The sequence below is a fragment of the Amblyraja radiata genome, chromosome 18, assembly GCF_010909765.2.
Source record: "Amblyraja radiata isolate CabotCenter1 chromosome 18, sAmbRad1.1.pri, whole genome shotgun sequence".
In the NCBI taxonomy this organism is placed as follows: domain Eukaryota; kingdom Metazoa; phylum Chordata; class Chondrichthyes; order Rajiformes; family Rajidae; genus Amblyraja; species Amblyraja radiata.
The window spans coordinates 49552940-49576617 of NC_045973.1; the positions used below are offsets into that span (position 1 = coordinate 49552940).

Below are 23678 nucleotides of genomic sequence, written 5' to 3' on the forward strand. Positions count from 1 at the left end.
GTAGTGTCTTGTGTTCTGTGTCTTGTGTCTACTGTTTGTGGGTAAGTGTGTCTGTTTAGTGTTCAGCCATGAGCGAATGGCGGTGCGGGCTCGACGGACCTGGTGGTCTACTCTCGCACCTACTTTCTATGTTTCTATGTTTCTATAACGAGGGATAAAATTGATCCATTGGAGAGACAGAGTGGACAGCTATCTGCAGAGCCAAAAGAGATGGGGGAGATATTGAACAATTTATTTTCTTCGGTATTCACCAAGGAGAAGGATATTAAATTATGTGAGGTAAGGGAAACAAGTAGAGTAGCTATGGATACTATGAGTTTCAAAGTAAAAGAAGTACTGACACTTTTGAAAAATATAAAAGTGGATAAGTCTCCAGGTCCTGACAGGATATTCCCTAGGACATTGAGGGAAGTTAGTGTAGAAATAGCCGGGGCTATGACAGAAATATTTCAAATGTCATTAGAAACGGGAATAGTCCCTGAGGATTGGCGTACTGCGCATGTTGTTCCATTGTTTAAAAAGGGTTCTAAGAGTAAACCTAGCAATTATAGACCTGTTAGTTTGACTTCAGTGGTGGGCAAATTAATGGAAAAGATACTTAGAGATAATATATATAAGCATCTGGATAAACAGGGTCTGATTAGGAACAGTCAACATGGATTTGTGCCTGGAAGGTCATGTTTGACTAATCTTCTTGAATTTTTTGAAGAGGTTACTAGGGAAATTGACGAGGGTAAAGCAGTGGATGTTGTCTATATGGACTTTAGTAAGGCCTTTGACAAGGTTCCTCATGGAAGGTTGGTTAAGAAGGTTGAACTGTTGGGTATAAATGCAGGAGTAGCAAGATGGATTCAACAGTGGCTGAATGGGAGACGCCAGAGGGTAATGGTGGATGGCTGTTTGTTGGGTTGGAGGCAGGTGACTAGTGGGGTGCCTCAGGGATCTGTGTTGGGTCCTTTGTTGTTTGTCATGTACATCAATGATCTGGATGAAGGTGTGGTAAATTGGATTAGTAATTATAGAAACATAGAAACATAGAAATTAGGTGCAGGAGTAGGCCATTCGGCCCTTCGAGCCTGCACCGCCATTCAATATGATCATGGCTGATCATCCAACTCAGTCTGGTGAACCTTCTCTGCACTCCCTCTATGGCAGATGATACCAAGATAGGGGGTGTTGTGGATAATGAAGAGGATTTCCAAAGTCTACAGAGTGATTTAGGCCATTTGAATTGAATTGAATTGAATTGAATTGAATTGAATCCCTTATTTGGAAGAGTGGGCTGAAAGATGGCAGATGGAGTTTAATGCTGATAAATGTGAGGTGCTACACCTTGGCAGGACAAATCAAAATAGGACGTACATGGTAAATGGTAGGGAATTGAAGAATGCAGTTGAACAGAGGGATCTGGGAATAACCGTGCATAGTTCCTTGAAGGTGGAATCTCATATAGATAGGGTGGTAAAGAAAGCTTTTGGTATGCTAGCCTTTATAAATCAGAGCATTGAGTATAGAAGCTGGGATGTAATGTTAAAATTGTACAAGGCATTGGTGAGACCAAATCTGGAGTATGGTGTACAATTTTGGTCGCCCAATTATAGGCAGGATGTCAACAAAATAGAGAGAGTACAGAGGAGATTTAGTAGAATGTTGCCTGGGTTTCAACAATTAAGTTACAGAGAAAGGTTGAATAAGTTAGGTCTTTATTCTCTGGAGCGCAGAAGGTTAAGGGGGGACATCATCTTTAAAATGATGAGAGGGATAGACAGAGTTGATGTGGACAAGCTTTTCCCTTTGAGAATAGGGAAGATTCAAACAAGAGGACATGACTTCAGAATTAAGGGACAGAAGTTTAGGGGTAACATGAGGGGGAACTTCTTTACTCAGAGAGTGGTAGCGGTGTGGCATGAGCTTCCAGTGGAAGTGGTGGAGGCAGGTTCGTTGGTATCATTTAAAAATAAATTGGATAGGCATATGGATGAGAAGGGAATGGAGAGTTATGGTATGAGTGCAGGCAGGTGGGACTAAGGGTAAATAATTGTTCGGCACGGACTTGTAGGGCCGAGATGGCCTGTTTCCGTGCTGTAATTGTTATATGGTTATATGAAATACTGTATGGAAAACCCTTTCAGTATCCCATCCTACAGAGGTTCTCAGAAACTGTATCTGAGGACGAGACGTTGTCAAGTTACATGAAAAGTATGTTAATAACCAAATCTCGTATGTTAAAGGGAATAACAAGCACTGAACCAACAGAGGAGGACCTCTCGAAAAAGTTGGAACCAGGAGACTGGGTATTCGTCAAGATCAAGAGCCCTCGGTGGAACGGGCCATACCAAATGCTACTCACCACTCCCACCGCAGTAAGGATCGCCGAAAGACCAACGTGGGTACATGTAACACACTGCAAAAGGGTAAAAACCCCCTTGGAACAAAGGGAGGAGGAGCAGGGATTCAACGACGGCTGACGGCCTGTAGAGGCCCAGTAACGATTGATCCCTGAGAAATCTTCCCTCCAGATTGCACCCACAAATGTCAGCTGTAATTATGTCATTACTGATAGTCAACTGACTGATATATGGGGGTCTAGGGGAATATGTCATCTGGCTGAAGGAGGGGGAGACCAGTACATTCCGAATTGACCCATGTCAAGACTATGGGAGAAAGTGTGCAGACCGGAGAGGTGTTCGGAACAAGGGAATTTTTTTGGAAATTGTTAATAATTTGTTGGAAATTTGTAAAAATAGGAGGAAAATTATCGAAAAATTCATTCCTATAGCTATCGGGGACTGTACCTTTAATTAATGCTTTAAAGATGTTAGCATGTAGTAAAAACAAGCTTTTTGCAGTGATCCGGCAGAACAGATCACAAATCTGCCTTGCAGTAGCTGCGAGAACATAGATAAGAACTGTTCTCATCCTTATGACATTCCATGTTAATGCTATCATCCTGTATATGTGTTTCCAAACAATAAGGTCTTATTTTGGCAGGTGGTCTCCTCCCTATAAACTCCCTGCCTCCCTAACCTTCATTCATGTAATGGAAAATTACTAACGATGCGCTTATGGCTGTTGTATTAGTATAAAGATGTATGTAAACTTCTGTATTGTCAGTCTGAATAGCATCGACATTGGTGTGGACGCTTTGTGCACATCGTTGTCGGTCTTTCTCTCACCATGGTGACAAGTAAAGCTATTGCAGAGATTTTCTGACTCTTTGATTTATTTGAGCATAAACATTCAGGTTATATCTTTAATACTGTTGCTGATGTAGTTGGGAAAAATATTTCTAACAACAGTAGAGAGCATGCTGACCGGTTGCATCGTGGCTTGGTTCGGCAACTTGAGTGCCCTGGAGAGGAAGAGACTACAAAAAGTAGTAAACACTGCCCAGTCCATCATCGGCTCTGACCTTCCTTCCATCGAGGGGATTTATCGAAGTCGCTGCCTCAAAAAGCCTGGCAGTATCATCAAAGACCCACACCACCCTGGCCACACACTCATCTCCCTGCTACCTTCAGGTAGAAGGTACAGGAGCCTGAAGACTGCGACGACCAGGTTCAGGAATAGCTACTTCCCCACAGCCATCAGGCTATTAAACCTGGCTCGGACAAAACTCTGAACATTAATAACCCATTATCTGTCATTTTGCACTTTATCAGTTTATTTATTCATGTGTTTTGTAGTCAATGCCTATTATGTTCTGTTTGCTGAAGCAAAGCAAGAGTTTCATTGTCCTATTAGGGACACAAGACAATAAACTTGAACTTGACCTTCGCCTATGTGTAGTTACGCACTTGCAGCAGTATATCAATGTCACCCAGAGCCTCAGAGGCTCCGAGTTAACGATATTCATCAGTCACAAAAAGCCTCATAAGAAGGTGTCGGTACAGACCATTTCAAGGTGGCTGAAACAGGTTCTGGCTTGTGCCGGAGTGGACACTGACGTTTTAAAATCTCACTCCACCAGGGCGACACTGGACGTCCCTCTCGACCAAATCCTCGCGGCCGCAGGATGGTCTTTCAAAGGTTCTATGATAAATCTTTTGCCACACTGGGGGTATTTGCTCACTCCATTTTAAATTCTGTTTTATAGCTTCCCCCTGGGAGAGAGGGGTCGCTATTGTTTCTTTTTGTTAATTAAAGCATCAACATGTTTCAGTCTGTATCATGTTTGAATGCGTTATTTATTATTACTCATCCTGTGTCAACTGAGGCAGTGTGTCGCATGGACTCGTATCCACGGCATGAAATCACAGAGCTTTGAAATCTTCACAGAATCACTCACGTGACACCGAAGTAAAATAGTAAGATTAAACGAGAACTTACCAGTTCGAAGTTTGATCTTTATTTTATGGTGAGTTACGATGAGCGATTACGTGCCCTCCCCTCCCAACCCTCATCAAGGTCATCTAATACTTCTAGTCTTCTCTAATCTAACTATGTCACTTTGACTACTGTTATCTTTGATTTCACACCGCTGCTTTGAAGATTGACGCACATGTGGACTGGCGGGGCTTCTTCACCTAATCGCTCATCGTAACTCCTCATAAAATAAAGATCAAACTATTCTTGATTAGTACGGGTGTGAGGGGCTATGGGCAGAAGGCAGGAGAATGGGGTTAGGAGGTAGAGATAGATCAGCCATGATTGAATGGTGGAGTAGACTTGATGGGCCGAATGGCCTAATTCTACTCCTATTACTTATGACCATATGACAATCATGTAATGTGAAGAATAGAAACTTACCTGGTTTTGTTTGTGATGCAAGTTTATTGGTCAGACGTATTGTCACTTGGCATTAACCAGGAGAGCACAAATGAATCAACACAGAGACATTAATTGATTGATTGATACTTTATTATCACATGTGACATGTCACAGTGAAATTCCTTGTTTTGCATATTATACACACATATGAGACGATAATTGATCCAACTATTGGAGGAATATTTCCTTGACATGATGAGGTGAAACTGTGTGGGCACCCACAACCTTAAACCTTATATTCCATTTGGATGATTCCACTTGAGCCCACCCTCACACCTTCCCATCCTGCCTTCCGGCACACACCTCCACACGTGAATGGCATGCAGTATGCAGGATGTGAAACAGAAAGAGTTGTAGCGTTATAGAGTTATACTGCATGGACGCAGGCCCTTCGGCCCAACTTCTCCATGCTGACCAAAATGCCCCATCTATGCTAGTCCCACCTGCCAGCATTTCCCCTATATCCCTCTAAACCATTCCTATCCTTGTACCTTATCCAAGTATCTATGAAATGTTATTATAGTACTTGCCTCAACTACCTCCTCTGGCAGCTTGTTCCATATACCCACCACCACTGTGTAAAATAGAAATTACCCTCAGGTTCCTATTAAGCTTGATCATGGCATGAAGCAACATTTACAAACCATTCCACACAGAAAAAAAGCACAGTCTATTCCAGCTAAACAAAATAAATTGTGATTTAAAGCATTGCAAACTCCTAATGGAAAGTGGTCCTGGATGTGTGAACACTAACTTTATTAAATGGATTGCTGGTGATGGTGATTCAAATTAACCATTTATATTTGGAAAAAAACAATCTATAAATGAAGAAACAATGAACTGCAGATGCTGGTTTGCTAAAATGACAGAGTGCTGGATTAGCTCAGTGGGTCAGGCAACATCTCAGGCGACACGGACAGGCGATGTTTCAGTTCTGGAACGTCACCTATCCATGTTCTCCTGAGATGCCGCCTGACCCCCTGAGCTACTCCAGCACTCCGTGAAATCTTTCAATGCAGTTACACCAAATTACAGTATAATTAGCAATGGACTCAGTATTAATGAAAGGCTGAAATGCCTGAGGTGTTTTACCTGCTTAATGAGCTTTCCAGATTGTTTTATCATTAGAACATTTTAGCCTTAGCTTTTTCACTTTTGAATCAGGGGAATTAATCAGAATAAAACATGGGATTAATGTCAGATTAGTGTAATTGGGTGGTTGATGGCAGCATGAACTCGGTGGGCCGAAGGGCATGTTTCCGTGCTGTATCTCTATTACTCTATCACAGTTTGCAATTTCTGTGTTTTAAATATCATTAGTCTGTTTTTATCCATGAATTTAAAACTTCCAATGAAATGAGCCCATCAATAACGGAGTTAGAAGATTTAATAAACCAATTAGTTTAGCTTTAAATGCTGAACTGGTCAGTAAAGTGTAGACAGGGCTGTGTAAAAGCTGCTCTTACTAATAAATGTTCCCTCCCAATACATCATGAATTCCTGCCCTGGTGCAGTTTGTTCTATTTTCCACATCAAGATTGTTTCCCTGTGGAATCTTGCCAACGTTTTGCCAACTTGCCAATCAATGCAGGGAGGTTTCCACCAGTTTTCTGCATTGGGTCCCATGCCTGTTTCAACTTGCTTCTACCTAAACTCAATTACTCTTGCTATAAACAGAAAATAAACTTAAATTGGCTGAGAAATATAACGCAAATGTGAAAGCCAAGCTACACAACTATATTTTTCTAGTTCACACAACTACAATGTTACTGAGAATAGATTGCTGTTATGGTGAAGGTAGTTTCTGTGTGTTTCCATGTGGAATGCATGGAAGCATTTTAACTCTAACTTACAGATCATTACAACCAGTGAGTCTGGAACGTTACAGATTGGTGTTGACTGGTTTCTTGACTGGTTTCGGGATTGTTTTGCCAGTGTCCTGCTTTGCGTTCAACTTTCCTCTTTACTTGTTCTGCTGCTGTTTCATGAGCATTGCTTCCCGCTTGCTCTCTTACTTCACCTGCCTAAGTGAGCGTTTAGTTCCCTTCACCCTCTCTCGCAGATGGTTGATGGTCTTCTCCAGAGACTCCACTTTCTGGTTGAGCATCCGCACCCGGTCTTCCTCCACATAAAGGGCCTTCTGCACGTTTGAGCAGTGGAACTAAAGGAGACATTGAAGGCATTAGAGTATAAAGAGAGAGCGGCAACTTTGAGGGTGAGAGGGGATGGAAGGTAGGTAGGGACATTGGTCGGTGGGGGCGCTGTGTGGCGGCTGCCCTGCCAGCAGCGTGTTCGTTATTTTGACTTTTTAAGGTCTTTTTTTGTGTTTCTAATGTCAGTTTAGGTGTCTCTTGGTGTGCGTTGTGTGGAGGCTGGTGGAGGGGGAAAAGGGGGGAACCGCTTTCAGTCGCATCCTCGAGGGAGAGGCAATTGTTTCCATGTTGCCTCCCTCGTGGCCTAACAGCTTGGATTAGAGCCTTGCCGGGAGTCGCCAGAAGCAGAGTGGTCCGATCGCTGGCCTGGTGGCTTTGGCATCATGGGGCTGTGGTCTGCGGAGCTTCTAGCCACGGGCGGGGCGTGGACTTACCAACCGGAGTCTGGGATCCCTTTGCCAGGGATCGCCAGAGAAGAGTCTGACCTCTGGCCTGCAGCCTATATCATCCTGAAGCCGTGGTCTCCGGTAGGAAAGTGCTGATTCGGGATCTCCAAACCGCGGTGTGTGTTTGACCGTCCCAACATCGGAGTTTGATCATCCCGACGAGAGGGCTTGTACATTGGGCCGTCCGTACCGGCTACTATGGAGGGTTTATGGTCCCGACCACTGATGAACAGAGGAGGACTGGCTGAACTTTGTTGCCTTCCACCACAGTGAAGAATGCTGTGGTGGATGTTTGTGTTAAATCTTATTGTGTATTGTATGTTCCTCTTAAGTGTATCCTGCTGGCAAATTCATTTCACTGCACCTTTGGGTGCATGTGACAAAAAAAATTACTTTGACTTTGACTTTCTATTTTACAATAGCCGTAAAGTCAATGTTTATACAATAGAATGTGTGATAATCAGGGTACAGTCATAATAGACCACTTTATATTGGATTTCGGGTTATGCGTTTACTTTAGTTTAGAGATACAATGCAGAAACAGGCCCTTCAGCCCAACGAGTCCGCATCGACCAGTGATCCCCGCACATTAACACTGTCCTACATACACTAGGGACAATGTACACATACACCAAGCCAATTAACCTATAAACATGTACGTCTTTGAGGTGTGGGAGGAAACCGAAGATCTCGGAGAAAATCCACGCTGTCTTGGGGGGAACGTACAAACTCCGCACAGACAGCACCCGCAGTCGGGAGCAAACCCGGGTCTCCGGTGGTGCAAATGCTGTAAGGTAGCAACACTACTGCCGTGGCTATTGGGGACTGACCTACCGATGCCTGCCCATGCCACCCCAGCTTGCACCCCCTCCCTTGCCGCTTAGAGCCCTGGCTGCCTTTTGTGTATTGACCAGCAACTGCAGTCGTCTGTTTCTACTACTTATACAACAATAGCTTACTCAGTTGTAGCGGACAATCAGCAATATTAGGGGTTCAGTATTGATGTGGATAGAGAACTGGCTGGCAGACAGGAAGCAAAGAGTTGGAGTAAACGGGTCCTTTTCAGAATGGCAGGCTGTGACTAGTGGGATATCGCAAGGCTCAGTGCTGGGACCCCAGCTATTTACAATATATATTAATGATTTGGACGAGGGAATTGAATGCAACATCTCCAAGTTTGCGGATGACGCAAAGCTGGGGGGCAATGTTAGCTGTGAGGAGGATGCTAGGAGGCTGCAAGGTGACTTGGATAGGCTGGGTGAGTGGGCAAATGCATGGCAGATGCAGTATAATGTGGATAAATGTGAGGTTATCCACTTTGGTGGCAAAAACAGGAAAGTAGACTATTATCTGAATGGTGGCCGATTAGGAAAAGGGGAGATGCAACGAGACCTGGGTGTTATGGTACACCAGTCATTGAAAGTAGGCATGCAGGGGCAGCAGGCAGTGAAGAAAGCGAATGGTATGTTAGCATTCATAGCAAAAGGATTTGAGTATAGGAGCAGGAAGGTTCTACTGCAGTTGTACAGGGTCTTAGTGAGACCACACCTGGAGTATTGCGTACAGTTTTGGTCTCCTAATCTGAGGAAAGACATTCTTGCCATAGAGAGGGAGTACAGAGAAGGTTCACCAGACTGATTCCTGGGATGTCAGGACTTTCATATGAAGAAAGACTGGATAGACTTGGCTTGTACTCGCTAGAATTTAGAAGATTGAGGGGGGATCTTATAGAAACTTACAAAATTCTCAAGGGGTTGGATAGGCTAGATGCAGGAAGATTGTTCCCGATGTTGGGGAAGTCCAGAACAAGACCTATTTTAGTCGTGGCCGGTTTTAATGAAAAAAAAGCAGCAACCTAGATGAAGCCTCGACCTCGCGGAAACCACTTTCGACCATTAGGGAGAGTGACCAAAACCTCCTGTGACCTCATGGCGACCTTGCAGTGACCATGGGTGGCGGGGAAAGTCACCAGAGGTTGCTGTGGAGGTCTCCTAAGTGGGACAGGCCCTTAAGGATACACAGCTTACTAATGCAGAACATCCTGCTTGTTGTAAACAGTTGTAATTCTCTGCCTCTGAGGCCTGTGGGTATTTGTTTCTTGAGGATAATTCAAGGCTGAGAACAAGTGATCTTTGGGCATCAGAAGAACAGTGATTATTGTGATGAAATGGGAAGGTGCAAAATAATATGAAATGTTTAGGTGATTATTAATCAAGGATGTCCTACCCGATTATGCTCTTGCGCTTCCCACTCGGGTGAGTAGGTCTGATGATTGGTGCCGCTGACACAATTGGAGAACTGAAAGTGGCTAAAGAACATCTTATGGTTTTCGGGGGTGTCAGGGAAAATTGGATCCTGGTCATTGATTCCATCTGGCACCAAGTTGTGATTTTCATCCCTCCTAAAAGCAAATGAAATTTCATAACCTTAGTCAAGGCAGGTCACCATGTTACAGCACTGTAATATTCCAGCAATTGAATTAAAATTGATGGCTACATATGCCAAGTCACAATCTCGCAGATTTAACCTACTTTTCCTTTGACATTTGCAGGACTTTGATCGAATAGCAAGACTGGCCCTCAATGAAAACAGAACTAACATTCTGCATAAAACCAGAATTTAACACCTCCAAGCACTATGAATCAAAGGATCAACAGTCTAGATAGACACAAAATGCAGGAGCAACTCAGCGGAGACCTCTCCAGAGATGCTTCTTGCCCACTGAGTTACTCCAGCATTTTGTGTCTATCTTCGGTGTGAACCAGCATCTGCAGTTCCTCCTCAACAAACAGTCTGCTGGAGGAACACAATAGATCGAACAGCATCTGTGGGGAGAAAGGACCAATTATTTTTGTTATAAAATGCTGGAATTAGGATTTTTCAAAGGAGTTTCCTAAAAGCCACGATGTCCTGGGATATCATGTAACTGAACTGCAATCTGGCAATCTTTTGCGTAAACTGACAAATCTATTTTTTTTAATGGAATGTAAATGGAAGGAAAGGAGACTGTTGCTTGTGGATGAGGAATCTTTCCAGGCAATCCTTGCAAGTAGGATGAGGAAGAAGTAACCTGTGGGGTTGAAACAAGAATCCTTGTCAGGTTTTTAAAGGAACGTGAGATGATCGCTTCACCTCAGTGCTGATCTCAATAAAATACTTGTATTATTATGATATTAACACTAAAAGTCATCCTAATTTGTTGGGGAATTTTAAATTCTGAAATGAAATAACAGTAATTCCAAAGCAGGTTGATTGTTGTAAGAATGTACCTGATGCCTTTTAGGGGGGGAAAAACAAATCTGCTGTCTCGTTTGGTCTGGCCTTTGAGATATCAAACATGCTAAAACCAGGCCAGGGCAGAATGACCTGTGCCCAAAATTGACCGAAGAGTTTAAATAAGTGAAGTATGAGGTTAAGTTGATTGATGTGTCTTGGATGTTATCTGTCAGTTTGGCTGTGTGATTTATGGTATTGATATAGCACTGTTTCCTAGGTGGTCCCATTACATGGTTTATGGTATTAATCTGCTTTATCCAATGGACTGATTACAGGATTGATGATATCTTAACAAACAAAGTAACAGTTGGCCAAATCTGTTGAGAAATGGTATTAATACCAAGCAATCTAATTTTTCAAATTGACTTCCATTTTATAATATGATGGTATTTTCTTTCTCATTATTGAAACATCAAAATGTAGATTGTGCTTTTGTATGAGTTAACCAGTGCACGTTGAATGTGTGGCAGCTTTGAGCCTGAGGAATGATGTTGATCAAAGAGTAATCAGAAAATATGTATTTTCAACCTATAGAAATAATTATTTCATCTTTGAAATACTAGCATGTGGTCTCAGATGTAATATCGCCTTGAATGCCTTTGGCATTTGGATACTGTATTAGAAATGCTATGCATTTACCTTGACAATTACCTTTTGAATATGCCAGGAATTACATTATTTAACTATTATTGACCAAGAATGCTGTTTATAAGTTAATGCAACTAATTTTAATCAAGGTGATATCAACTAACTTTATCTTGTTATTAGTTAATGGAGAAGATGTTGACTGATAGAGGTTTGATATTGTAATAACACCTGATACAGAACTACAATGACAAACAGTATTTTTATATTATCAACCCTATTAATTCAGCTTTTAATTGCCTTGTGAAAGCTTATGTAAATTAAACCGGCAAGGTCACGAATAATGGGCAAAGTTTATTTGTTGGTTACATTTAGTTCCGGCCGAATATACAGCTCAGGACTAAGATCTCAATATTTGGAAAATTATTTGCAGGCCTATTTAGGTTGGTGCTTTTGTAGATATGAGTGGTAGTATTTAGGGATGGCACGGTGATAAGAGTTGCTGCCTTACAGCTCTTTCAATGCCAGAGACGTGGGTTCAATTCCGACTACGGGTCCTGTCTGTATGGAGTTTGTACGTTCTCCCCGTGACCGTGTGGGTTTTCTCCAAGATCTTCAGTTTCTTCCCACACTCCAAAGATGTACAGGTTTGTAGGTTAATTTGCTTGGTATAAATGTAAATTGTCCCTAGTGCGTGTAGGATCGTGTTAAGTGCGAGACTGCTGGTGGGCACAGACTTGGTGGGCTGACGGTGGCAGTGGTTTACAACAGCAAGATCAGCTGTGGAAAACTGACTTTAAACTGTTGAGAGTCTAGTGTATCCAACTGTTTTCTTTCCCTTGTACTAAACAGGTAGAGTTGCTGCCACATGGACCCAGGGTTGATCTTAACCTCAGGTGAAGTCTGTATGGAGTTTGCACATTCTCCCTGTGATCGTATGGGTTAACTCTGGATGTTTTGGTTTCCTCCCACATCCCAAAAACTTGTGGGTTAGTAGATTAATTGGCCTCTGTAAATTGCTCCTAGTGTGCAGGGAGTGGATGCAGAAATGGGACAACATAGAACCAGTGTCATCATGTGATTGATGGGCCTGGACTCATTGGGCTGAAGGGCCTGTTTCCATGCTGTAACTTTCAATTATCAATCTGGCAACATGTTGGCCTTGATATTTTTATCTTGAATTTTCTTTCTAGCGTGGTGCTTAAAATTGTTTAAACTTTTGGAAATAAGTTGATAGACTTCAGTGAAACTCAGTATGTGCTTTTACAATTATTATAAACAAAAGTAATACAACCATGTTGATACTCGAGTATATGTGTTAGGGAAAAAGTTTGTTAAAATCGGATGTTGGTAAAATCCCCTGAATATATTTGTGTGACCCCGTGACCTACTTGGATTTTCTCTGAGATCTTAGGTTTCCTCCCACACTCCAAAAGACATGCTGCTCCTCCAATTTCCAGTGGTCCACACTCTGGCCATGGAGGAGGCCCAGGACAGAAAAGTTGGATTCGGAATGGGAGGGGGAGTTGAAGTGGTGAGCCACAGGGAGATCAGGTTGGTTAATGCGGACCGAGCGGAGGTGTTCGGCGAAACGATCGCCAAGCCTCCGCTTGGTCTCACCGAGGTAGATCAGCTGACATCTAGAGCAGCGGATGCAATAGATGAGGTTGGAGGAGATGCAGGTGAACCTCTGTCGCAACTGGAACGACTGCTTCAGTCCTTGAATGGAGTCAAGGGGGGAGGTAAAACGACAAGTGTAGCATCTCCGATGCCCTGGTGTGGAACACCTCATCCTGGGAGCAGATGCGGCAAAGACGGAGGAATTGGGAGTAGGGGATGGAGTCCTTACAGGAAGAAATAATAGGTGTTGTTTTTCATGACGGTATTTGTAAATTGACCGTATTAGTCTACCTTTACTATATCTATCACCACACATATTATGCATGCTGCACCATCCAAATGTAGTCCAGTCCAGATCTTCATCCCCACCCAGCTTCTTGTCATGAAGGTGGGGTGGGAGATTGCAACCTTCACGTGATCCGTCCTGTTTCGATGAATGCATTCAACCCGGTGTGCACAATCAAATAAGATCAAATAGGACAAGTTGTCCTACAACTTTAGGCTGTGCACGCCATACGCAATAAGAAGAAGTAATGATGGTCTCCTATGTTTCTTCGTCCTGTTTGGAAGACCTGGCAGCCCAGACTGCTGCTGATGATACCCTCCGATCGCTCTCCTCTGTCATACACCAAGGCTGGCTGGATAAGCAATACAAACTACCACCTAATTCAGCCCTTCTTCTCCGTTCGTGACGAACTAGTACTACAAGATGGTATTACTGTAAAGGGCCACAAGGCTGTAAATCCTGCCTCCCAAAGCAGCAAATACTTTGATGCCATCATAGGGGGCCACACAGACGCTGAGGCGACTATTCTAGCAAAAAGCATGTTTTTTCTGGGCTGGAATAACTCATTATATTCATGAGAAGGTAGAGTCCTGTGTGGTGTGCAACAGTTTGGCACCACACCAATCAAAGCAGCCACTTCTCTCACACCCGGTTTCTGACCTCTCATGGTCCACTGTGGCAACTTACATTTTTGGTTGACATCGCAAACCGTACCTGGTCCTAGTCGACTCATACTCCGGATGGTTTGAAATTGATCTGCTCCGTAACCCCACCTCCACAGCGGTAGTCCAGAAGCTGGCACGCCATTTCTCTGTCCACGAGGCTCCATATCAACTACTTTCCGACAACAGCAGTCAATTTACCAAAGGATACAAAGTACATTTATAATCACACTAGACTAAGTGGGATCCGTTGGGTCCCATGTTCACACAGGAGGGCTGGTCCCCCGACGCAATATTCCACCTCTCCAACAATTCCAATATTGGTGGCCAGTGGGGGGGCTTTCTGGAGCGCTGGTAAGGGTTATTGGGGTGGTAGCTCAGTCCCTCAAGCCTGATGTGTTGGCAGCTCACTCACGGCTGGTGGGCTGGCAGTTGACTCATTTCCATTTCAAGCAGGGTGCAAGGCCACCAAATTCAAGCAGTTTCTTACCACTTCGAGCAGGTGCAAGGCCACCAAATTCAAGTGCAGTTTCATACCACTTCAAGCAGGGTGTAAGGCCACAAAATTCAAATGCAGCTTCATACCATTTCATGAAGGGTGAAACCACCATAAAACCACCATAAAACCACACAAAACACCAAGCTCACAGTTCAGTAGAATTCAGTGTGTTCAGTTGATTCACAGCTCAGACAGTCATGACCTCTCCCTCCCCCATCATGCAGAGACTGAGCCACACCCCCACTTCTGGGTTTTATAACCCCTCCCCCTCCCACCGGAAAAGGTGTGGCCTTCATGGCGTGATTGACAGGAGAGAGATCCTCAACAGTTTTTAAACACTAATAACACTTTTATTTTTCATTGATGGGAAGAATCCTTTGCACCTGCTGAGCGGAGGGGGACTGAGTAAGATGGCCAAAAATCACAGCTGTAAGTGGTAGCGTTTTATATAAAATCAATATACAGTGCAAACAGGACCCAAAGCACCCAAACTACCATTTGCAGTAGTGCCTTTTAACTTCAAGCCAAAGCACCCAAACTACCCAAACCACCATTTGCAGTAGACTGGCACTCCTCATCTACTCCCCCCACCCCCCCCCCCCCCCATCTATTCATCCTGTACTGATCTCCCTATCCACCTCGCATTGATTCTCCTGCCACTCCCCATCAATCCTACACTAGTCCCCAATTCATCCTATACTGACACCCCTTCCAATCCATCCTGCACTGCCCCACCCCTTCATCCTGCACTGCTCCCCCCCATAGATACATAGATACATAGAAAATATGTGCAGGAGTAGGCCATTCGGCCCTTCGAGCCTGCACCGCCATTCAATATGATCATGGCTGATCATCCAACTCAGTATCCCGTACCTGCCTTCTCTCCATACCCCCTGATCCCTTTAGCCACAAGGGCCACATCTAACTCCCTCTTAAATATAGCCAATGAACTGGCCTCAACTACCCTCTGTGGCAGAGAGTTCCAGAGATTCACCACTCTCTGTGTGAAAAAGTTTCTTCTCATCTCTGTCCTAAAGGATTTCCCCCTTATCCTTAAGCTGTGACCCCTTGTCCTGGACTTCCCCAACATCGGGAACAATCTTCCTGCATCTAGCCTGTCCAACCCCATAAGAATTTTGTACGTTTCTATAAGATCCCCTCTCAATCTCCTAAATTCTAGCGAGTATAAGCCAAGTCTATCCAGTCTTTCTTCATATGAAAGTCCTGACATCCCAGGAATCAGTCTGGTGAACCTTCTCTGCACTCCCTCTATGGCTATAATGTCCTTCCTCAGATTTGGAGACCAAAACTGTACGCAATACTCCTGTGTGGTCTCACCAAGACCCTGTACAACTGCAGTAGAACCTCCGTGCTCCTATACTCAAATCCTTTTGCTATGAAAGCTAACATACCATTCGCTTTCTTCACTGCCTGCTGCACCTGCATGCCTACTTTCAATGACTGGTGTACCATGACACCCAGGTCTCGCTGCATCTCCCCTTTTCCTAATCGGCCACCATTTAGATAATAGTCTGCTTTCCTGTTTTTGCCACCAAAGTGGATAACCTCACATTTATCCACATTATACTGCATCTGCCAAACATTTGCCCACTCACCCAGCCTATCCAAGTCACCTTGCAGTCTCCTAGCATCCTCCTCACAGCTAACACTGACCCCCCAGCTTAGTGTCATCCGCAAACTTGGAGATGTTGCCTTCAATTCCCTCATCCAGATCATTAATATAAATTGTAAATAGCTGGTGTCCCAGCACTGAGCCTTGCGGTACCCCACTAGTCACTGCCTGCCATTGTGAAAAGGTCCCGTTTACTCCTACTCTTTGCTTCCTGTTTGCCAGCCAGTTCTCTATCCACATCAATACTGAACCCCCAATACCGTGTGCTTTAAGTTTGTATACTAATCTCTTATGTGGGACCTTGTCGAAAGCCTTCTGAAAGTCCAGATACAACACATCCACTGGTTCTCCCCTATCCACTCTACTAGTTACATCCTCGAAAAATTCTATAGGATTCGTCAGACATGATTTACCTTTCGTAAATCCATGCTGACTTTGTCCAATGATTTCACCACTTTCCAAATGTGCTGCTATCCCATCTTTAATAACTGACTCTAGCAGTTTCCCCACTACCGATGTTAGACTAACTGGTCTGTAATTCCCCGTTTTCTCTCTCCCTCCCTTCTTCAAAAGCGGGGTTACATTTTCTACCCTCCAATCCTCAGGAACTACTCCAGAATCTAAAGAGTTTTGAAAAATTATCACTAATGCATCCACTATTTCTGGAGCTACTTCCTTAAGTACTCTGGGATGCAGCCTATCTGGCCCTGGTGATTTATCGGCCTTTAATCCATTCAATTTACCCAACACCACTTCCCGACTAACCTGGATTTCACTCAGTTCCTCTATCTCCTTTGACCCGCGGTCCCCTGCTATTTCCGGCAGATTATTTATGTCTTCCTTAGTGAAGACGGAACCAAAGTAGGTATTCAATTGGTCCGCCATATCCTCGTTCCCCATGATCAACTCACCTGATTCTGACTGCAAGGGACCTACATTTGTTTTAACTAATCTCTTTCTCTTCACATATCTATAAAAACTTTTGCAGTCAGTTTTTATGTTCCCTGCCAGTTTTGTTTCATAATCTATTTTCCCTTTCCTAATTAAGCCCTTTGTCCTCCTCTGCTGGTCTCTGAATTTCTCCCAGTCCTCTGGTATGCTGCTTTTTCTGGCTAATTTGTACGCATCATCTTTTGCTTTGATACCATCCCTGATTTCCCTTGTTATCCACGGATGCACTACCTTCCCTGATTTATTCTTTTGCCAAACTGGGATGAACAATTTTTGTAGTTCATCCATGCAGTCTTTAAATACCTTCCATTGCATATCCACCGTCAACCCTTTTGGAACTAATTGCCAGTCAATCTTGGCCAATTCACGTCTCATACCCTCAAAGTTACCTTTCTTTAAGTTCAGAACCGTTGTTTCTGAATTAACAATGTCACTCTCCATCCTAATGTAGAACTCAACCATATTATGGTCACTCTTGCCCAAGGGGGCACGTACAACAAGACTGCTAACTAACCCTTCCTCATTACTCAATACCCAGTCTAGAATAGCCTGCTCTCTCGTTGGTTCCTCTACATGTTGGTTTAGATAACTATCCCGCATACATTCCAAGAAATCCTCTTCCTCAGCACCCCTGCCAATTTGATTCACCCAATCTATATGTAGATTGAAGTCACCCATTATAACTGTTTTGCCTTTGTTGCACGCATTTCTAATTTCCTGTTTGATGCCATCCCCAACTTCACTACTACCGCTAGGTGGCCAGTACACAACACCCACCAGCGTTTTCTGCCCCTTAGTGTTTCGCAGTTCTACCCATACCGATTCCACATCCTCCAAGCTAATGTCCTTCCTTTCCACTGCGTTAATCTCCTCTCTAACCAGCAACGCTACTCCACCACCTTTTCCTTTCTCTCTATCCCTCCTGAATATTGAATATCCCTGGATGTTCAGCTCCCAGCCTTGGTCACCCTGGAGCCATGTCTCCGTGATCCCGACTATATCATAATCATTAATAGCTATCTGCACGTTCAACTCATCCACCTTATTACGAATGCTCCTTGCATTTACACCCCTCTGTTTCTCTGCTCACCCATTTAAGAACCCCACCACCTCTTATTCTCTGTTTATTATTGTTTTCTTCTTTCCCCCCTACATGTTGGGTCTGAATGCTTTCCTTCTCTGCCTCCTGCCTCACACACTGTCTAATAGCTTTCTCTATTTGAGTCCCTCCCCCCAACCATTCTAGTTTAAAGTCTCCCCAGTAGCCTTTGCAGATCTCCCCGCCAGGATATCGGTCCCCCTCAGGGTCAAGTGCAACCCATCCTTTTTGTACAGGTCGCACCTTCCACAAAAGAGGTCCCAATGATCCAGAAATTTGAATCCCTGCCCTCTGCACCAGTCCTTCAGCCACGCATTTATCCTCCACCTTGCTCCATTCCTACTCTCACTGTTGCGTGGCACAGGCAGTAATCCCGAGATTGTTACCTTTGCTGTCCTACTCTTTAACTCCCCTCCTAACTCCCTAAATTCTCCTTTCAGGACCTCTTCTCTTTTTTTACCTATGTCATTGGTACCTATATGTACCACGACCTCGGGCTCCTCTCCCTCCCCTTCTAGGATATCTTGGACACGTTGAGACACATCACAGACCCTGGCACCAGGGAGGCAAACTACCATCCGGGTCTCCCGACTGTGTCCACAGAATCGCCTGTCTGACCCCCTAACTATAGAGTCCCCTATTAGTATTGCTCTCCTCTTCTTTTCCTTACCCTTCTGAGCAACAGGACCGGTCTCTGTACCGGAGGCCCGGCCGCTGTCGCTACCCCCAGGTAGGCTGTCCCCCCCAACAGTACTCAAACAGGAGTACTTATTGTCAAGGTGTACAGCTACCGGGGTACTCTCTAGTCCCTGCCTGTGCCCCTTGCCTCTCCCAACCGTGATCCACTTGCCTGCCTCCTGTGGTCTTGGAGTGACCACCTCCCTGTAACTCCTATCAATGACTTCCTCGCTCTCCCATCCATCCTGCACAGATCCCCCCCCCCCACTCAACCCCATTGTCACCCCCCGCGCTCTCCCCTCAAAACTTTACCTACTCCAACCAACACACACTAATTCCCCTGTCTCAATCCATCCATTCCGCACCGATTGCCTTAACCCCCCCCCCCCCCTCCGCCATCTACCCATCCTGCACTGATTCACACCACCCCCCCCCCCCCCCCCCGACCCTGTTGTGCAGGAAATATCTTCAGAACGAACATTGACTATGTTTGATAACGGAATGCAATCAAATGTGTTCTAATTCCCAATGATATTAATTGTTTTAATCCATAAAGATGGATTCATTAAATTGCGAACACGTGAAACATTAAAACTGCAGTGTTCGATGGTTATTGCTACCGTTGACATGTAATTACAGAATTCATTTTCACGGCAAATCAATGCTCTTAATATGGAGTATCAGTACTGTAGTTATTTAATGAGCCTATTTCCTTCGCTGCAACCGCTGAGTTTTTCCAGCACTTTTGTCTACCTTCGATTTTCCAGCATCTGCAGTTCCTTCTTAAATAATTCACAACTATACGTTGGATTTATCCAGGTTATACTTCTACTGTCAGTCATATACTGCATCCCAGAGTCCTCAGGGAGGTGGCTCTAGAAATAGTGGACGGATTGGTGATCATTTTCCAATGTTCAATAGATTCAGGATCAGTCCCTGTGGATTGGAGGATAGCTAATGTTATCCCACTTTTCAAGAAAGGAGCGAGAGAGAAAACGGGGAATTACAGACCAGTTAGCCTGACTTTGGTGGTGGAAAAGATGCTGGAGTCAATTATTAAAGAGGTAATAATGGGGCATTTGGATAGCAGTAAAAGGATTAGTTCATATCAACATGGATTTATGAAAGGGAAATCATGCTTGACTAATCTTCTGGAATTTTTTGAGGATGTGACAAGTAAAATGGATGAAGGGGTGCCAGTGGATGTAGTGTATCTAGACTTTCAGAAAGCCTTTGATAAGGTCCCGCACTGGAGACTGGTGACTAAAATGAGAGCACATGGTATTGGGGGTAGGGTGTTGACATGGATAGAAAATTGGTTGGCAGACCGGAAGCAAAGAGTAGGAGTGAACGGGTCATTTTCAGAATGGCAGGCAGTGGCGAGTGAAGTGCCACAAGGCTCGGTGTTGGGGCCGCAACTGTTTACCATATATATTAATGATTTGGAAGAGGGAATTAGGAGCAACACTAGCAAGTTTGCAGATGACACAAAGCTGGATGGCAGTGTGAACTGTGAAGAGGATGTTAGGAGGTTGCAGGGTGACCTGGACAGGTTGAGTGAGTAGGCAGATGCGTGGCAGATGCAGTATAATATAGATAAATGTGAGGTTATCCACCTTGGCGGCAAAAACAAGGGGGCAGATTATTATCTCAATGGGGTTAGGTTAGGTAAGGCGGAGGTATAGCGAGACCTGGGTGTCCTTCTACACCGGTCACTGAAAGTTTGCGTGCAGGTACAGCAGGCAGTGAAGAAAGCTAATGGAATGTTGGCCTTCATAACACGAGGATTTCAGTATAGGAGTAAAGAGGTTCTTCTGCAGTTGTATAGGGCTCTAGTGAGACCACATCTGGAGTATTGTGTACAGTTTTGGTCTCCTAATTTGAGGAAGGACATCCTGGTGATTGAGTCAGTGTAGCGTAGGTTCACGAGATTGATCCCTGGGATGGCGGGACCATCATATGAGGAAAGATTGAAAAGACTAGGCTTGTATTCACTGGAGTTTAGAAGGATGAGGGGGCATCTTATAGAAACATATAAAATTATAAAAGGACTGGAGAAGCTAGATGCAGGAACATTTTTCACAATGTTGGGTGAGTCCAGAACCAGGGGCCACACTTAGAATAAAGGGGAGGTCATTTAAGACTGAGGTGTGAAAAAACTTTTTCACCCAGAAAGTTGTGAATTTATGGAATTCCCTGCCACAGAGGGCAGTGGAGGCCAAATCACTGGATGGATTTAAGAGAGAGTTAGATAGAGCTCTCGGGTCTAGTGGAGTCAAGGGGGAGAAGGCAGGCACGAGTTATTGACAGGGGACAATGAGCTATGATAACAATGAATGGTGGTGCTGGCTCGAATGGCCGAAAGGCCTCCTCCTGCACCTATTTTCTATGTTTCTATGTTTCTATACATCACAAATTTGGCCAGGAGATAATTCAGTTGAAATTTTAACGTTAATTCTGAAGTGAGAATGATGGAAAAAGCGGTTATCAACTATTTTTTTTAAATTTGTTGCTTACAAACTGGGTATCTTCATTGCTGTTCACAACATATACATCTAACCTGAATGTCCGGTAATGTGGCGGCTTGACACCTTTAAATATATTACCAAAAGAACATTTGCTGCATTTATGTCCTTTGGCCACCTCTTGTTAGTTAGTGTAATGTTTAACCTGTCAGATGGGTATAGTTAGTTTTAACAGCTATTATCATAAAATGCCTTTAGAAAATTACTTGTATATTTTGTTGTGGATAAATTATGTGGGAAGCGAGAGTGTTTCTGTACCAATAACGATCCATGCTATTGGTAGTGGCGGCCAGTGTCTGTCTTTTTTTATTTTTTGTCTAGTTAAATGTAGTTGTTCGTGTTTTTTAATAGTGTTTTTAACTGTGTATATGTGGGGGGGCGGGGGGGGGGGGGGCGGAGGGGGAAACTTTAAAAAATCTCTTCCCTGCACTGGAGACCCGACCTTTTCCCTGTCGGATCTCCGTTGTCGTTGGGGCCTAGCACCGTGGTGCGGCCTCCAGCCGGAACGACCTGGGGGCTCCAGTCCTGGGAGCTGCGGACTTACCATCTGCTGGCCGGCATCGGAGCGTGGGGAGCGGTGGTGACTCGCTGCTGTAGCCTAACCCCAGAGCTCGGAGGCTCCAGCTGCAGCCGCAGGTCCGGTGGACTGGGACATCGGGTGCTCGCGGGTCCGGGTGAGAGACCGCTTTCCGGAGCTCCCGCAACGCGACTTCTCTAGCCCGTGTCGCGGGGTTGGAACGACCCGGAGCGAGGCCGTACATCACCCGGCGCGGCTTCAATGGCCACGGGACATTCCAGCGCCCGCTGGGGGCTCCAACTTGTGACTTTTGGGCGTGGAGCAGGGCCGTACATTGCCCGGAGCGGCCTAAAATGGCTGTGGAACTCACCATCTCCTGCCTGGGGCTTCAACATCAGGAGAAAAATGGTGCAAGGGAGAGAAAGACATTGCCTTCCATCACAGTGAGGATGAGATTCACTGTGATGGATGTTTGTGTAAATTGAATTGTGTGTGTGTCTTGTAGGAAATTGTCTCTGTTTGTATGGCTGTGGAAACTAAGTTTCGCTTGAGCCTCACTGAGGTTCAAATGACATGTAATAAATATTCAATATTCAATATTCAATGGCCATGTCATGGTAATTTTCGGTCCTTCACAGAAAACATGCTTGCATCAATCTGTAGTGTGCATGGTTAAGCATATATGTTATCATGGTCCAGGATTTATTGACACAAGTTGATCATACGCTGAATAATACAACCACATTTTTGTTTGGAAGTGGAAAGAAATAATAAAAATTGCATTAATTGCAATGTGTAAAAAGAGATGAGATACTGTATTATAATTTTGCTGCATGTCATTGTGGTATATCTCATGTCTTGATTGGTGAATATGTTTAGTTTGTGACTTTATTTGAAGCAGAAACAATATGTGAATGCTTCATTGAGCATAATTCCGACTGGTAACTACACACTTCGTCCGAGCACATTATCGCACGTGTCATGAAGGCCCTTAAATGACCACCTAAACTGCCATTTGGCAACCTAAAAAGCTGCCAAGGTTGCCCGGATGGCAACAGGGGAAAAGGTTAAGCAAGAGCGCTGATTAGGAATGTAATTTAGCCTAACTTTATTCATAGCTAATCCAATCAAAAGCATAAATATTGCTTCAAGTTAAAAGACTCGCTACATTTTGCACCAAATTGCACAATTTCAAGCTGTAAAATGCAAAAGCTCTGTAACCCCACCCCACCCCACCCCACCCCCCTCGGTTGCTGCTCTCCCTCGGGCTTGGTCTCTCACAATTTCTCACTCCCAACTCTCACCCAATGTTGGCAGCCCTGCCATCTCACCCAGCGTCCATACACGACCCTCTCTCCACCATTCATTCACCCACTGCCCCCGCCGTCCTACCTGATCGAGAAAAAATAGGTGTTGTTTTCCATGACGGTGTAAGAGTGACAGTCGAAGTCGCCCAGTCCAGTCAGGTTAAACCTGTCCCCGGGCATCCACCACTGGAACCACGGGATCATAAAAACATCACACAGCGGTTCCAGCTCCGCAGTATACGTTTCTTTCGAAGGAACTTCCATAGTGGGGGCATCGATCTTGTAGATGGCCACCACCTTGGCATATGCGATTGCCTTGGCCAGTTCGAGTCGGCACAGATCACTCTGCCGTTTCTTGTTGCCGTATTGGAGACAGGTCCAAACTTCCCCGATGACCGTGAGGAGCAAGAGTGCGCTCACCCAGCCCATCCTGACAGCGGCCTGACAGAGCCCTGTGGTGGCAGTGGGTCAGAACGGTTCCTGCAGATGGTGCGATGCTCTGTGTGCTAGCTTCTTTTGTAAGGTTCGGGTTCCTCTGAACTTTACCTAAACCCTCCCTACGTCACCCTCACTGTCCCTCGACCACTCTGCGCCAGTTGAAGGTGTGTCAGAGAATGCAAATATATAAAGGAAGGCTATCTATCGAGTTCCGTGGGAGGTGCTGTGTGTAT

At 44.6% G+C, this 23678-nt stretch overlaps 1 protein-coding gene across 1 annotated transcript; it reads right to left on the reverse strand.

The window, feature by feature from the left end:
- Positions 1–4841: 4841 nt before the first annotated feature.
- Positions 4842–23678, reverse strand: LOC116983524 (coiled-coil domain-containing protein 3-like). The gene is made up of 3 exons (XM_033037335.1): positions 23093–23678; positions 9596–9770; positions 4842–6931 (listed from the first exon to the last, which is right to left on the reverse strand). The coding sequence occupies exons 1-3, from the start codon at positions 23434–23436 to the stop codon at positions 6782–6784; spliced, it is 669 nt and encodes a 222-aa protein (XP_032893226.1). The 5' UTR covers positions 23437–23678; the 3' UTR covers positions 4842–6781.

Excerpts from the sequence above, each read along its gene's own strand:
- LOC116983524 (XM_033037335.1), bottom strand. The coding sequence starts at position 23,436 with ATGGGCTGGGTGAGCGCACTCTTGCTCCTCACGGTCATCGGGGAAGTT. Across the intron at positions 9,771-23,092 it reads ACCTATTTTTTCTCGATCAG|GAGGGATGAAAATCACAACT; the intron begins GTAGGACGGCGG and ends ATTTGCTTTTAG. Across the intron at positions 6,932-9,595 it reads AAGCGCAAGAGCATAATCGG|TTCCACTGCTCAAACGTGCA; the intron begins GTAGGACATCCT and ends TGTCTCCTTTAG.